General features: G+C 38.3%; 1 protein-coding gene across 3 annotated transcripts in view; it reads right to left on the reverse strand.

Moving 5' to 3' along the window:
- LOC126234458 (leucine-rich repeat protein soc-2 homolog) overlaps nt 1–14,003 on the reverse strand; it is a 132,101-nt gene that overhangs the window by 78,780 nt on the left and 39,318 nt on the right. For all 3 annotated transcript variants that reach the window (XM_049943153.1, XM_049943152.1, XM_049943154.1), the window contains one exon: nt 9,932–10,165. In XM_049943153.1, the coding sequence (XP_049799110.1) occupies nt 9,932–10,129 (198 nt within the window). In that variant the 5' untranslated portion in view covers nt 10,130–10,165. The remainder of the gene's footprint in view (nt 1–9,931; nt 10,166–14,003) is intronic.

The raw sequence follows: 14,003 nt of genomic DNA on the forward strand, positions 1-14,003 counted from the left end.
TTTCTGTGACACTTAAGGGTTGAGGATGACGCAGCAGCTGGTCGGTACCGTTGGGTCTTCAAGGCCTATTCGGGTGGTGTCTGCCTGCCTGAATTCATTTAAAAATGTGTACTGATTACAATGAGACATGGCTACTCTACAGTTTACACATGCAAGCTGAAATAGTCAGCTAAAGGTGTATCTGAAGGCATAAAACCTGTCAGGCTAGAGATTTTAAATGCTGTGGCACTATTTCCCTGCTCTTCAGAGAGCATTTTGACAGCAATATAATTAATCCATTCTGTCAAACAAACCAATTCAATTTGTTCTGTTGATAATATGTGAGTTTCTTCTTGTCCATAGCCATATTAAAAATTATATCCTCAAACAATGAAAAAAAAAACCCTTAAAACTAGGCAATTTCCTGGAAAAGCAGAAATAATCTTGCTTGAAAGAAATTATAAGAAATACTACATTATCTCAGGTGGGAGAAAGTTGGGGGAAGGATGTGTTGATTTTGTATGTGACTGAACATGGAAGTTTTTACATCTACAACTACAAGCCACTATACAGGGCATGTTGGCAGGATACTTTGCATCAATAACAGTGATCTTCTGTCTTATATCATTCATGCATTAAGCAAGGAAAAAATAACTGTCTACGTACTGTAGTGGTGCATGTTTCCTTTTACAAGACCAACAAAAGATGTGTGTATGAAAAACGTGACTTTAATTAGCAGCAGAGTAAAGAGCATCTACTGTGACCAAGTTTGTTGGAATTTATGTGCAGATATGAAAAATAATAACATGGGCACAACACAGAAAATGACAATGAATGCGTAACTTGGACTGGCCAGTGGGGGTTGTTACACAGAGTCTATGAAATACTATCTGGAGTTAAGTAGTAACTTATGGTTTTGGTGAAGCATTGAAGCATCATATATGAACATGGATTTTCTAAATTTAATCCAGCAATGCACAGTGACTTCCCTTGAGCTTGGTACATTGTCATTGTAAAAGCAAGACACACAGGAAACTGTCGTCAACTGAAAGTGGAGGGCAAATCGGTACGATTCATTGGAATGTGCGGATCCAGGATATCTTCTGCTTTACATTCGCCATTAACTACTGTTGCCGTAATCACATCCAGCATTTGTTTTTTCAAGGGAAGTCTATTCGACTTTGTGTCATTCTTTGGAGCTTAGATGGTTGCTCGCATAGGCAATTGTCGTTCCAGGAGTTTGGAAAAACTTCCTTTTCAAGATGGTGACTGAAGTTGACAGAAGTTCAGTGGAAATGATATTTCCTGTGTTTCACAAAGAACTGGAAGTTTGTTATTGCCCGTATCCATAAGTTGCTTGGCAAATGTTTTTGCAGAAACATCTCCAAGTAAATGCGCATTCATATTAGCCAACAGCGTTATTTTCTTCACACTTCCAGGGAGCCGAATTCTTCAGGCATGCATTCAGCTTGTGTGGTGGTGTTGATATGCTCCAGTAGCATCCAGTGGCAAGTTACAGCAAAGTAGATAACATAAAACCTGTCTAAAAAAAGTGTATGAGGTGTGGTCAAAAAGTAACATGCCATGAGCGGTTTTGCCACAGTTCTGGTTGTTTTCCTCAGATTGCTTCATGAAGACAGCACGTAACTTCCAGGTAGTATTCCTTACTGACTGTACGGCTATAAAGTAGGGACTCGTGATGCACTATCCCATTGTAATCAAAGAAAACAGTGAAAAGAATTTGTTGAATTTTTTTCTGTCTTGGCTCTTCAGGTAGTTTTGCACTGGGATAACTGGGCCTTGGTTTTGACGTCATACGCGTACACTCATGGTCTGTCATCTGTTAATAACCTTCTTTAGAAGTTCTTGATCATTTTTAACTTCATTCAGCAAAGCCTGAGCATGTCTATGTGATATAATTTTGATCAAAATTCAACAATTTCGGAACAAACTTCACTGCTACATGTTTCATGTCCAAAACATCTGGGGGGAGGGGAGGGGGAGAGGGGGAGGGGGGAGAACCTGGCATGAGCAAAAGAATATGCCAAAATCATCAGCAATCCTTCTGATAGTGATCTGGCATTTTCCAAAATCATTTTCTTTATGTTTTCCACATTGTCGTCAGTAGCTGATGTGCCGGAGTGTCCAGAGCTGTTATCTTCAGTGTCTTCTCGGCCCTCTTTGAAATGTTTATATTACTTGTTAACTCTTGCCTTACTCATAGCTCATAGTATATTTTCCAAAAGCCACAGTTAACATTTCAAATGCAGGGCTACACTTTATTCTATTTTTCACACAAAATGTAATGCACATTTTTTATCTTTTTCAAAAGGAAAAACCCACTGCTGAAAACACATATAACCTTTTCAACTTTCAACTATGAACTACATATTCAAAACAGCTGAAAATTCAAATGTCCATCACGAACAGGTGTAACAATAAGGTAAAAAAAATTGAAAATTGGATTTATAGAGCCCAAAAAATTAAAAAACTCCCCCGTTACTTTTTGATCACACCTTGTATGTGCCCACTTTCACTGGTGTCAAAGGCTATTAATTTCAAACAGATGTACCAACATCCATTTTCATACAAAGATTTATATATTACATTTATGGCAACTTTCTCAGCCAGTTGAAAATAACCTAACGTGAAGGCTGAAATTGACAGTGGACACAACAAATTTCTCAACAGCGACTGGAGCAGTTTTCATTAATTAAATTGCATTCAGTCACATTTGGTTCACAGGTTGCTCACTTGTTCCCATCGTTTCTGTGATGTTTCAACAGCAGGGCACATACAAGATTCATTTACCCTCTTACTCAGCATGAGTACTTGTTTCATAAGTGAAACAAATACATTTAGCAGCAAAGTTTGTTCCGAATTGTTGAATTTCGACCAAAAACTACATAACACAGACATGCTCAGGCATTGTTTCGTAAGTGAAACAAATCTGTCTATACACATTAATGTTGTCTGTGTAAGGGTCACAGACTTGGATGCAGCTGTCACATGTGGGTATGAGTGCAAGCTGACATTATCATGGAATGCTGACAACCTGCGGTGTCAGTATACGACAGACCCACAGCGCCTCACACACAAAGTAGTTGCATCATGTTGCTAGCCGCCTGCACAGGCAGAACAGTTTCCAACACCCATGGTTCCGATGCAGATTTATATCTTTTTCAACTCACAATGGAGCATTGACAAATCCGTATTTGTTCGTGGCAGAACATCAGACACAGTTATGATGGGTAGGCATAGCAAGGACGTTATTATAAATGTATTCATAGAAAAAAAGTGGTGTTGGCTAATAACTCGTAGTTCGTGTATTTCTGTACTTCTTGGACACAATGCCCACAATAATCCTGACAAATACCAAGGGAGACATTCAGCCAAGGATACGAACCTCATAATGCCTTATATCTGCTCTTTAGTGCTTAGCAGTTTCATAGTAACAGTATAGAATTGAACACATAATCTCAATGTTTCCTTCCATTAGCTAGGTGAAAATGCTCATGGAACAGGCACAAAGTAATATAAATGAATTGAGGATAGCCCTAACAAATTGTTCACATGTTTTTGTTCACTCTTGTTAACTTAAGTTCACACTTTTATTGGCCAGACTTTAAAACATGGAAATGAAATTATACGGTTCGTTCAGAGAACGCGCAGATGCCACAATGTCAGTCTGTAAGATCAACAGGAACTGGACAAGTACAAGTGCTTCAAGCTCTTTTTAGTTCTTATTAGTAACTGAAGTATTCATTCCCCTGAATTGAAGATTCATTTATGTTACTTTTCTTTATCTTTGACAGAAAATCTCATGAATTTAGTTCAACTTTTCCATCCCCTTCTTCAATAGTTTTAGTCAGACATTCAGCATGATGACTCAATTTACTTGTGACACTTATCACAGAAACAACTGTACTTCAGGTGCCAAACAATGAAAAGCCATTTTGGGCTGTTTGTGCTTGGGCAAAGCTGCTACACATTTAACAAAAATGAGTGGCATCTAGTGGTTATTGACACAAGTAAGGATGTGATGCAGTCAACACCTAGTGGTTATTGGTAAATGCTGTTGCCTGATAGAGCAACAGGCTGATCAGTTGGTTTTTTTTCTGTAGCATGTGTTATAGCCTATATATAAATTTGTATACTTCATGAAGAGTAGAGTCTTTAAGTGAAGGGAGCACAATGTCATAGCATTTGAAGGGTAGTAATTCAGCGAAGAACTGGGATAAAGTTGCAGAACTTTGCAAAATAGTTGAAGAATTTGCAGTGTGTGTGTTATATAGGATTTATGTTATTTTAGCTCACTCTTTTTGCCCCAAGGACACTTTAAGTGTAAAATACATATTGTCTCAACAGCATTTCTCCCTTGCCGAAGAAGCTACATCTCTTGTTTTTAGTTTATGAAGTACTCCGTTTTCTGAGCTAGTTGCCTAGTAGCTTGTATATAAAACCTGCAAATTTTATAGCTTTTTAGTTAATAGTTTTTGAAGTAGATGAGGGTGAAGTTTGTCAGAAAAAAATTTGTTGCTAAAATAGGTTATTTTTTAACCCTGGTATCTCAGAAGGGATACCATGTTTACTATTGTTCATTAAAGTTTGTCATTCAATTCAGTGTTAACAAGCACCACAAAACATTAGATTTTTAACATGTTTCTCATTCACAATGTCATTAAACAATGGAAAATCCAGGATCGAATGTAACAATATTAGAGAAGGAAAGCTGCCACTCACAATATAGTGGAGATGTTGAGTCGCGATAGGCACAACAAAAAGATTCACTCAATTATAGCTTTCGGCCATTAAGGCCTTTGTCAGCAACATACACACCCCCCACACACACGCACGCACACAACTTGCACACACGTCTGCAGTCTCAGACAACTGAAACCACAATCTTTTTGTTGTGCCTATCGCAACTCAGCATCTTTGCTATATGGTGAGTGACAACTTTCCTTCCCTCACAATGTCATTAACAACTTGTGTTAGCCTGTGTTGGCTTCTACCAATACTAGTTAATAAGATAGTAAAAAACTAGTATCCGCATTGGCAAGAGACCACACCTTATATAACCAGACACATCCAGCCTAATTGTGGGACTTATTCTAGATATTTACACTGATGATGATTGACAGCTGCTTAATTTAGATTGAAATAAATTCACTGAATGCGAACAACGTGGCATCAGCTGTATTAGGTACAGATGTTCTACCTGTTGCTGACATGTGAAAACTGGCACCGGACCAGGACTCGAATATGGATTTCTCACTTATTACAAGCCATCACCTTACCATTAAGCTATCAAGACAGTGTGTCACGTGGGAGTTTGGGGTCAGTCCAGGAGGCGTGCACAGATAGCCTAATGGTGAGGCGACCATTCACAATAAGTGGGAAATCTGGGTTAGAGTCATTATGCTTGTCTGGTGGCTTTAAAAAGTTATGTGCCCAATAACATCGTGAGAAAAATTAGTGTGTCAGCATCACAAAGCACCCGATTTGATTACTTTAAAATTATTGACATGCTTTAATTTTAAGAGGGTTTGTGTCCAGAGGTATTCAAAAATTCCAAATTGCTTGTTTTACCAATAAAAGGCTGAAAATAATTAAATAATTTTAGATTTAATAGAAGTCTAAAACAGTTGCAGTTGCAGGGCACTCAAGTCAAGCACAAAAGTAAAACCAGAGGGAACCATAGGGGCACTAGCATAGTTTGGACTGCTTACAAAGCATTTTTACAAACATCTGGATAGTTATGGACTTGTGGAGGAACTTTATAGGAAGTTACCAAAAATGGGGCAGCAGATGTCCAAGAAACTGTTCCTTTAAGTGTGCATTGCTTGCTATGTGTCTTTTCCTTGGAATTTTTCAGGTAGACATAGATTTCTATTTCTTTGTATATGTCTATAAAGTATCTCTTCTTCACTGTATGAAGGAAGGACTGATGAATTAAGAATGTTTTTGATACTGTACACTATGTGCCTCTCTTGTGCACAGCATTGAAAACAATCTCAGTATTCTGATGAAGAAGGGAACCTTATGGACATTTATGTAGAATTAGAAATCCACACCCACCTGAAAAAATCCAAGAAAACAACAATTAATGATCAATGCACAACTAGAAACACCAGTTTCTTGGACATCTACCACACTATTAATGATAACTTCCTTCAATCTTACTCTGCAAGTTTGTAATTGTATCCAGATGTTTTTAAACATGCTTCGAAGCAGCCCACAATGCAGGTAAGCTACATTCATTAACACCCTTGAAACTTCCCTGCGGATCAATTTTTGCGTGCCAGAGGACATAACCTTACACTCTACTGTATCCCCAGTCCACTGCAATTATTTTACATTTTTATTAACTCTAAAATTATTTTGAAGCTTCTATTGGTAAAATCTGCAACTTGATATTTTTGAATATGTCTGGACACAAATACTCTTAACAATATAGTATGCCCATACTTTCAATGTAATATAATGGATTCCTTTATGATGCTGACACACTAATTTTTCTTATGATGTTATTGGGCATATAACTTTTTAAAGTCACCAGGCTTGTAACTTTTTTTATCACTTGACATTGCTCTTGTACAGCACAATGTAAGTTTCTATATTCTATATGCACTTATGCTGTAAGTACGTAGGCCTTGTTTTATCCTATCCTATTATATACAAGTACAATATTTATGTATTTATCGTATTTATGGCAGTTTGCAGAACATCTTGAAAATGGCCCAATGTAATGGCCAAAACCTGTAGTGGACACAAAGCTAACAGCAACTGAAGCAGTTTTCATTAATTAAATGAACAGTTGCACAATCAAGGACACACTCATAACACGGAGAAACTAATAAATGAATTTTTTAAAATTCATTTACTGCGAATTCCTCAACATCAGCTGTATTAGTACTAGATTTGCTTCCAAACAGCCTTAAAATATGACCAGAATTTCTTTGGGTTTTGTGAAATATCATTTGACAATATTCTGCTATGGTAAATCACTGAAGGCATCATGCATTGCTCTCTAAGCAACCACATGAATTTCATTTACCATCTCTCTGTCTATAGCTCTATGCTTTGTTTTACATGTATTAGGCAGTAATCTCTGTTTTTTTAGAAGTTTCTTTACAGTGACTGTATACTACGGAAGTTAGTGGACTATGAGACAAGGATGCAGACAGCGTGACACGCAAAAGTTTGGGTCTGGGTAGCACACACGGATAGCTTAAGTGGTTAAGGCGACCACCTCACCATAAATGGGAAATCCAGGTAAGAGTTCCCATAAAGCAGAAGTTTTCATATGTCGCTACTAAGTAGTGGATCTATACCTAATACAGCTAATGTCAAGAAATTTACAGTCAGCAAATTAATTTTGAAGTACTTCATCCAGCGTTGGATCATCAATAGCGTCTGTTCTTTGAGACATGCACGTCAGCAATAAATGACAGCTGTTCGCTTACACTCTACCACCATTTTCAGTTACGCATTGTCACTCAAGTATTGTCACTGATGCTGATTCACTAAATGTTAACCAGGCTTAAAATATCTTTGCTGTAGTGACCACATATTCAGAATTTAAAGAATGTAATGGAATACAGGGCATTCTTCGAAGATGTGCTATGTTTTGAAACAGGTAGGAATTAATCTCATCTTTTGCCTAGTTTATTATCCAAGATAACATGTAAATGGTTTCTGCCCTATTATACAGGGTGTACATAAAGTCTGGGAACACTTTTAATTATTTATTGCACAAGAACTAAGCATTGTACAGATGTCATACATATTACATTTTGAAGAGAAACTCGGAAAGTTTTTTTTTTTTTACAAACATTCAATGTGCGAACCATGAGTGACCCAGCAGACGTCAATATGGTAATCGAATTCTAGACACACCCGTCCCAGCGTGGAATCATCGACTGTGGCAGTCACTTCCCGTATTCTCTCCCGGAGCTCTGCTACATCACGTGGTAGAGGCAGTACATACACCAGATCTTTAGTGTGTCCCTACGGAAAAAAAGTCACATGAAATGAAATCTGGTGATCAGGGAGGCAATTTCATGAAACAACTGCCCCTTCTGTAGCACGGCCGATCCATCGATGCGGCAGCGCTGATTTCAGGTGCCCATGAACTTCACAATGAAAATGGGGTGGAGCCCCATCCTGCTGAAAGATGAGCGCAGAGGCCAATTGCATTTGAGGCATCAGCCATTGCTGCAACATGTCCAAGTAGGAATATCCAGTGACAAGAGCTCTCAGTAAAGAAGAATGGCCTGTACAGTTTTCAATGTGACAAGGCACAAAAAAATTTAGCTTTCGGGAATCACGCTCAAATTCAATGCATTCGTGTGGATGCTTTGTACCCCAGATTCGACAATTGTGCCTGTTCACTTTCCCATTAGTGTGAAAAGCAGCTTCGTCATTAACAATTAAGCGATCAACAATGCCATTTCCATCCTCATTCAATTGTCGCAACTGCGAACAAAACTAAAAATGCTTGTCTTTGTTGCCGTCATTGAGCTTCTGCACTAGCTCCAATTTGAATGGTTTCATAGACAGCTTCTGCCGCAGGCCTTTCCACAACGTCACTGGAGCCATTTCAAATTCAAGGAATAACCGACGCACCAATTTCTCTGGGCTCCTTATGAATGTCTCTCCAACGCGCACCACATTCACTTCACTCACACTGGGACGCCTGCTTCTCTTTGCCAGGCACAAGCAACCTGTCGTAACAAATTTGTTGTGCCAGTGGTAAATGGCCTGCCTTGTTGGTTGCATCTTACCCTACTTGGTTCTGAACATCCATTGAACAGCTTTAGCGCACTTGTTTTTGTTGAACTCCAACACACAGAAAGCTCGCTCAACACCAGAACTCACCATGTTTGTGACTGGCGCTGACTATTGGCAATTACCAAACTACAATGTGGCAGTATACACACAAAACACACCTTTCAGGCTTCTCTTCAAAATGATGTTTGTATGATATCTGTACATGTTTGGTTCTTGTGCAATAAATAACTGAAAGTGTTCCCAGACTTTATGTACACCCTGTATATGTCTTTAGCAATAGATTTGACATCCCCTTCTTTAACTCCACATCTCACTTCACGTGTTAATGACAGATACCAGATGTAGTTGTACTAACATTTAATTCCATCACTGATAAAAATCTGATCTATTTCTAGCCAAATGGAAATCAGAATATTATAGTTCAGCTAAGCTTGAAAATAAAAATATCTATTAGCAAATACTTGCTGAAAGGTTCCTTTTTGTGAAGCTTATGTTAATACAATTAGCAAATTTATTAGTGGTTCAAATGGCTCTGAGCACTATGGGACTTAACTTCGGAGGTCACCAGTCCTCTACAACTTAGAACTACTTAAACCTAACTAACCTAAGGACATCACACACATCCATGCCCGAGGCAGGATTTGAACCTGCGACCGTCAATTTATTAGTGTTTTATTAAATTTCTATATGTTTTAAAATGGGGCACATGCAGGAAAACACCCACTGGTTTTGAATATGTACTGAACACTTGACGGTTGGTTGGTTTGGGGAAGGAGACCAGACAGCGAGGTCATCGGTCTCATCGGATTAGGGAAGGATGGGGAAGGAAGTCGGCCGTGCCCTTTGAAAGGAACCATCCCGGCATTTGCCTGGAGCGATTTAGGGAAATCACGGAAAACCTAAATCAGGATGGCCGGACGCGGGATTGAACCGTCGTCCTCCCGAATGCGAGTCCAGTGTCTAACCACTGCGCCACCTCGCTCGGTAAACACTTGATGGAACACACAAGTAAGTACCTGTTGCTACACTGTGAGCAACAAATACTTATGTATTAATTTTCATCCAGATATGAAAATGGTACAAAGGCCTGTAGCACAACCATCTCTTAACACAGTACAATCTATTGAAGAGCCACGTTAACAAAAGGATAACTTACTTCAAGTTCTGTATCAATAATGCTGACTTCTTTGGCATTCTCAAGAGATGAGGATTCAAAAAAATTATCGGAAATAATATCTGAATATTTAGGGTCAAGTGTGAGAACGCAGTTCACAGAACAATCTGTTGATAGTGTGTCATTTTCAACTTCATTATCTTCATGTATCCTGTGAACACTATCTTCTGATGGACCCATTACGCCTCGTATATCCCAAACTGTCACATCAATCACCTGTAGAAGGAAGATAATACAAAGATAAATTATTAATTAGGAGTGCACTGCTGACAAAATAGTTCTGCAATAAAAACATTATATTATGAAACTAATGAATTTAATATTAACAGCTCCATTCACTGAACTTCACTGGGTGTGGTCTTCCTCATACTTTTGAAGTGGCTAATCAAGGTAGTTCCAGGAGGACCTACACTTTTGTATGATCTCCAAACCATGGTGCAACTTGTGACTTTTCACTTATAAATATCACTAGCAGGAGTGAAAGAAGCAAAAAATGGGAAAAAATTTGAAGATTGAGGGTTAAATATTTGTGGTCTTACACTTAAGCACTATGCTACACAATTAATCTCTATACAAACATAATTAAAAATGACCAAACTAACCAGCTTTAAATACTTGTGGAAGTATCTGAACCACTGTTACAACCGGACTTTGACTTCTCATGCAGAAACCTCCCTACTTCCCCTCCCCCGTACACACCAAAAAACACACACAGGTAAACCCCTCCACTTACGTGCTATGTCAATGACTATGTAGGAGTACTAATTCAAAGGTCTTTGAGCCCAAATTCAATCCCAGCCAGTGATTAGATTTGGTTATTGATTCACACTACCAACAGTCTTGTCGAAACAGCAGAGGAGCAAATGCAAGAATTGGAAATGATCAATAGCATGATACCAAAGGCATTGAAAAACCTCTACAACACAGACACATAAATTGTATTCACACGAAATGTGGCTTGTAATTACACAGATAAAGATGTCATATTAGTCTCCCGTTATGATCTACGGGAAGAGGTTGCCAAACAGGAGGTAGCCGTAAGAAAAATATTGCATAACCAATGAAGGGGTAACATTCAATGAGCCAGAGCATAGAATGTCAGAACATATTGTATTTCGGGCCTCGGTTCCACAGCTGCAGTTTTACATGTAATATGATATATATATATATATATATATATATAGAATTTTGTGTGTGTGTGTTTGTGTTTGTTTGTGTGTCTATCGACCTGCCAGCGCTTTCGTTCGGTAAGTCACATCATCTTTGTTTTTATATCTAAAAAGAAAGATGATGAGACTTACCAAACAAAAGCACTGGCAGGTCGATAGACACACAAACAAACACAAATATACACACAAAATTCAAGCTTTCGCAACAAACTGTTGCCTCATCAGGAAAGAGGGAAGGAGAGGGCAAGACGAAAGGATGTGGGTTTTAAGGGAGAGGGTAAGGAGTCATTCCAATCCCGGGAGCGGAAAGACTTACCTTAGGGGGAAAAAAGGACAGGTATACACTCACGCACACACACACATATCCATCCACACATGTATGTGTAAGACTTACCTTAGGGGGAAAAAAGGACAGGTATACACTCGCACACAAACACATATCCATCCACACATGTATGTGTGGATGGATATGTGTGTGTGTGCGAGTGTATACCTGTCCTTTTTTCCCCCTAAGGTAAGTCTTTCCGCTCCTGGGATTGGAATGACTCCTTACCCTCTCCCTTAAAACCCACATCCTTTCGTCTTTCCCTCTCCTCCCCTCTTTCCTGATGAGGCAACAGTTTGTTGCGAAAGCTTGAATTTTGTGTGTATATTTGTGTTTGTTTGTGTGTCTATCGACCTGCCAGCGCTTTTGTTTGGTAAGTCTCATCATCTTTCTTTTTAGATATATTTTTTCCACGTGGAATGTTTCCCTCTGTTATATTCATATCATCTTTGTTATATATATATATATATATATATATATATATATATATATATATATATATATATATATATATATATATAATAGAGGGAAACATTGCACGCAGGAAAAATATATCTAAAAACAAAGATGATGTGACTTACCATACGAAAGCGCTGGCAGATCGATAGACACAAAAACAAACACAATCATACACACAAAATTCTAGCTTTCGCAACAAACGGTTGCTTCATCAGGAAAGAGGGAAGGAGAGGGAAAGACAAAAGGATGTGGGTTTTAAGGGAGAGGGTAAGGAGTCATTCCAATCCCGGGAGCGGAAAAACTTACCTTAGGGGGAAAAAAGGACAGGTATACACTCGCACACACACCCATATCCAACCACCATATGGTCTTCTGCAACTGTAATACAAGACTTATTAGAGCAGCATCTTTCGCCTTATTTTAAAGTACTTTCAGTGGTAACTATAACACTGTGGCTCTTCTTACAGTTATTTTTGCCAAGACTGTAAACAATTACTTTTTTATTACAGGGGGAGAGGGAGGGAGGGAGGGAGGGAGGGAGGGAGGGACGGAGGGAGGGAGACAGAGAGAGTGCTTGTTTTACTTTTACGGTACTGTGGTGAGGGATCATAAGTGGGTATGTTGATTTATGTGATACAGTTTCACTGCTGGCTACAGGGTTTGTTATTTATCTTCCATGTTTTATTGGCTTAAATAGCATTTGGTTGCTAATATTTCTTTGGTCACTCGGTGTTTCTGCCTTTCAAATTTGAAAGTTTTTGTTTAGTGTTAGATGTCTTTAGGTACTGAATCTGGTATTTTTATATTGTGGCAGGGTGGGGCCTTTATTGTCTGAGATGTTCTGTGAATACTGAATGAACCTTCATTTCTGGTTCATCTAGTAGGCACACAATGACATCCATGTATAGCAGATTGTACGTATTTGCCTGGTACTATTTGCTGAAATATTCTTTCCTCTGTTTTGCTCTATGAAAATATTTGCTAACTGTCCAGAAATGGGGAACGCCTTTGGCAATCATTCCTCTTATAAGAGTAATGCTTTATTAGGTTCAAAGAAGTTTTGGGCAGTAATAAGGTGTAGGAGTGTGCTTATCTCGAAGACATGTTCCTGTGGTAATTGACTTTAAGGATCTAAGTCTTGTTCTATTACTTGAGTGTTTCCTTGACTGGAATTATGGTGTGCTTATTTTATACAACAAAGGATGTCAACACAGGTGTATCATAAGGAATAAATGTCTTTCATTGGTTCTTCTGTTTTCCACTGTATTACCATCTTGTGTTCTGCACTGTCATGTGAATGTGTTAAACATAGCAATGGTGAGGGGTATGTAGATGCTTTTTTTGTAATGTACAACTGGCTTAGAGGGCTTGTTTACTTTAAGGATTTTTTGTTGGCGCCTGAGTTTTGAAGTATTTGGTTACATATGTGCCATATAAGCTTCTTGTATATCTTCTAGTTGTGGCCTATTAGAGTCTTCAGTGCATTTTTAATTTTTGTGTAAGATTTGACTTTACTTTTGTGATTTTACCATGTGTAGTGAATTCTTGATGTACTCTTGTTTATACATGAGAACTACTGTATTCTCCTAGCCCATCTTCGTCGTGATTATGTTTTCTCTAAGTGCTTTTACTCTAAGGGTTTTCAGTTTCTTACACTCTGTGGCTGTCTCTGTTGTTACATCGTGTTCATGTCTGGTATCTATGATGTTTTTCATTTCTTTGCCTATTAATTCTGCTGCTAGATCTACTTTCATGGTGCTTGTGTCCTTCCTGTGCTATTGACACTGTATGTTCTCAGATTGTAAGATCAAATTTTCTATACAATGTTCATTTACTTCTGTGTTTAAATTCTGTTTTAAACCTTTCCATAGTAGCTGTGTTTCTTCATGATTAAATTTAGTACCTGTGAGATTTACAAGACATGGCAGAATTGATGTGTGTGTTTATGCTTTTATGGGGTGTTTTAAGTATATTCGCTGGCCTGTAAGCATTTTTGCTTCTTTTTCTTTGTTTTAATTGTTATATGGCATTACAAGTGTGTTCAACGTTCTCCAGTATACTCAAGAAAAGGGTGCTGTTGTTTATGGTGCGAACATACTTC

Source organism: Schistocerca nitens, chromosome 2, assembly GCF_023898315.1.
Source record: "Schistocerca nitens isolate TAMUIC-IGC-003100 chromosome 2, iqSchNite1.1, whole genome shotgun sequence".
Lineage (NCBI taxonomy): Eukaryota > Metazoa > Arthropoda > Insecta > Orthoptera > Acrididae > Schistocerca > Schistocerca nitens.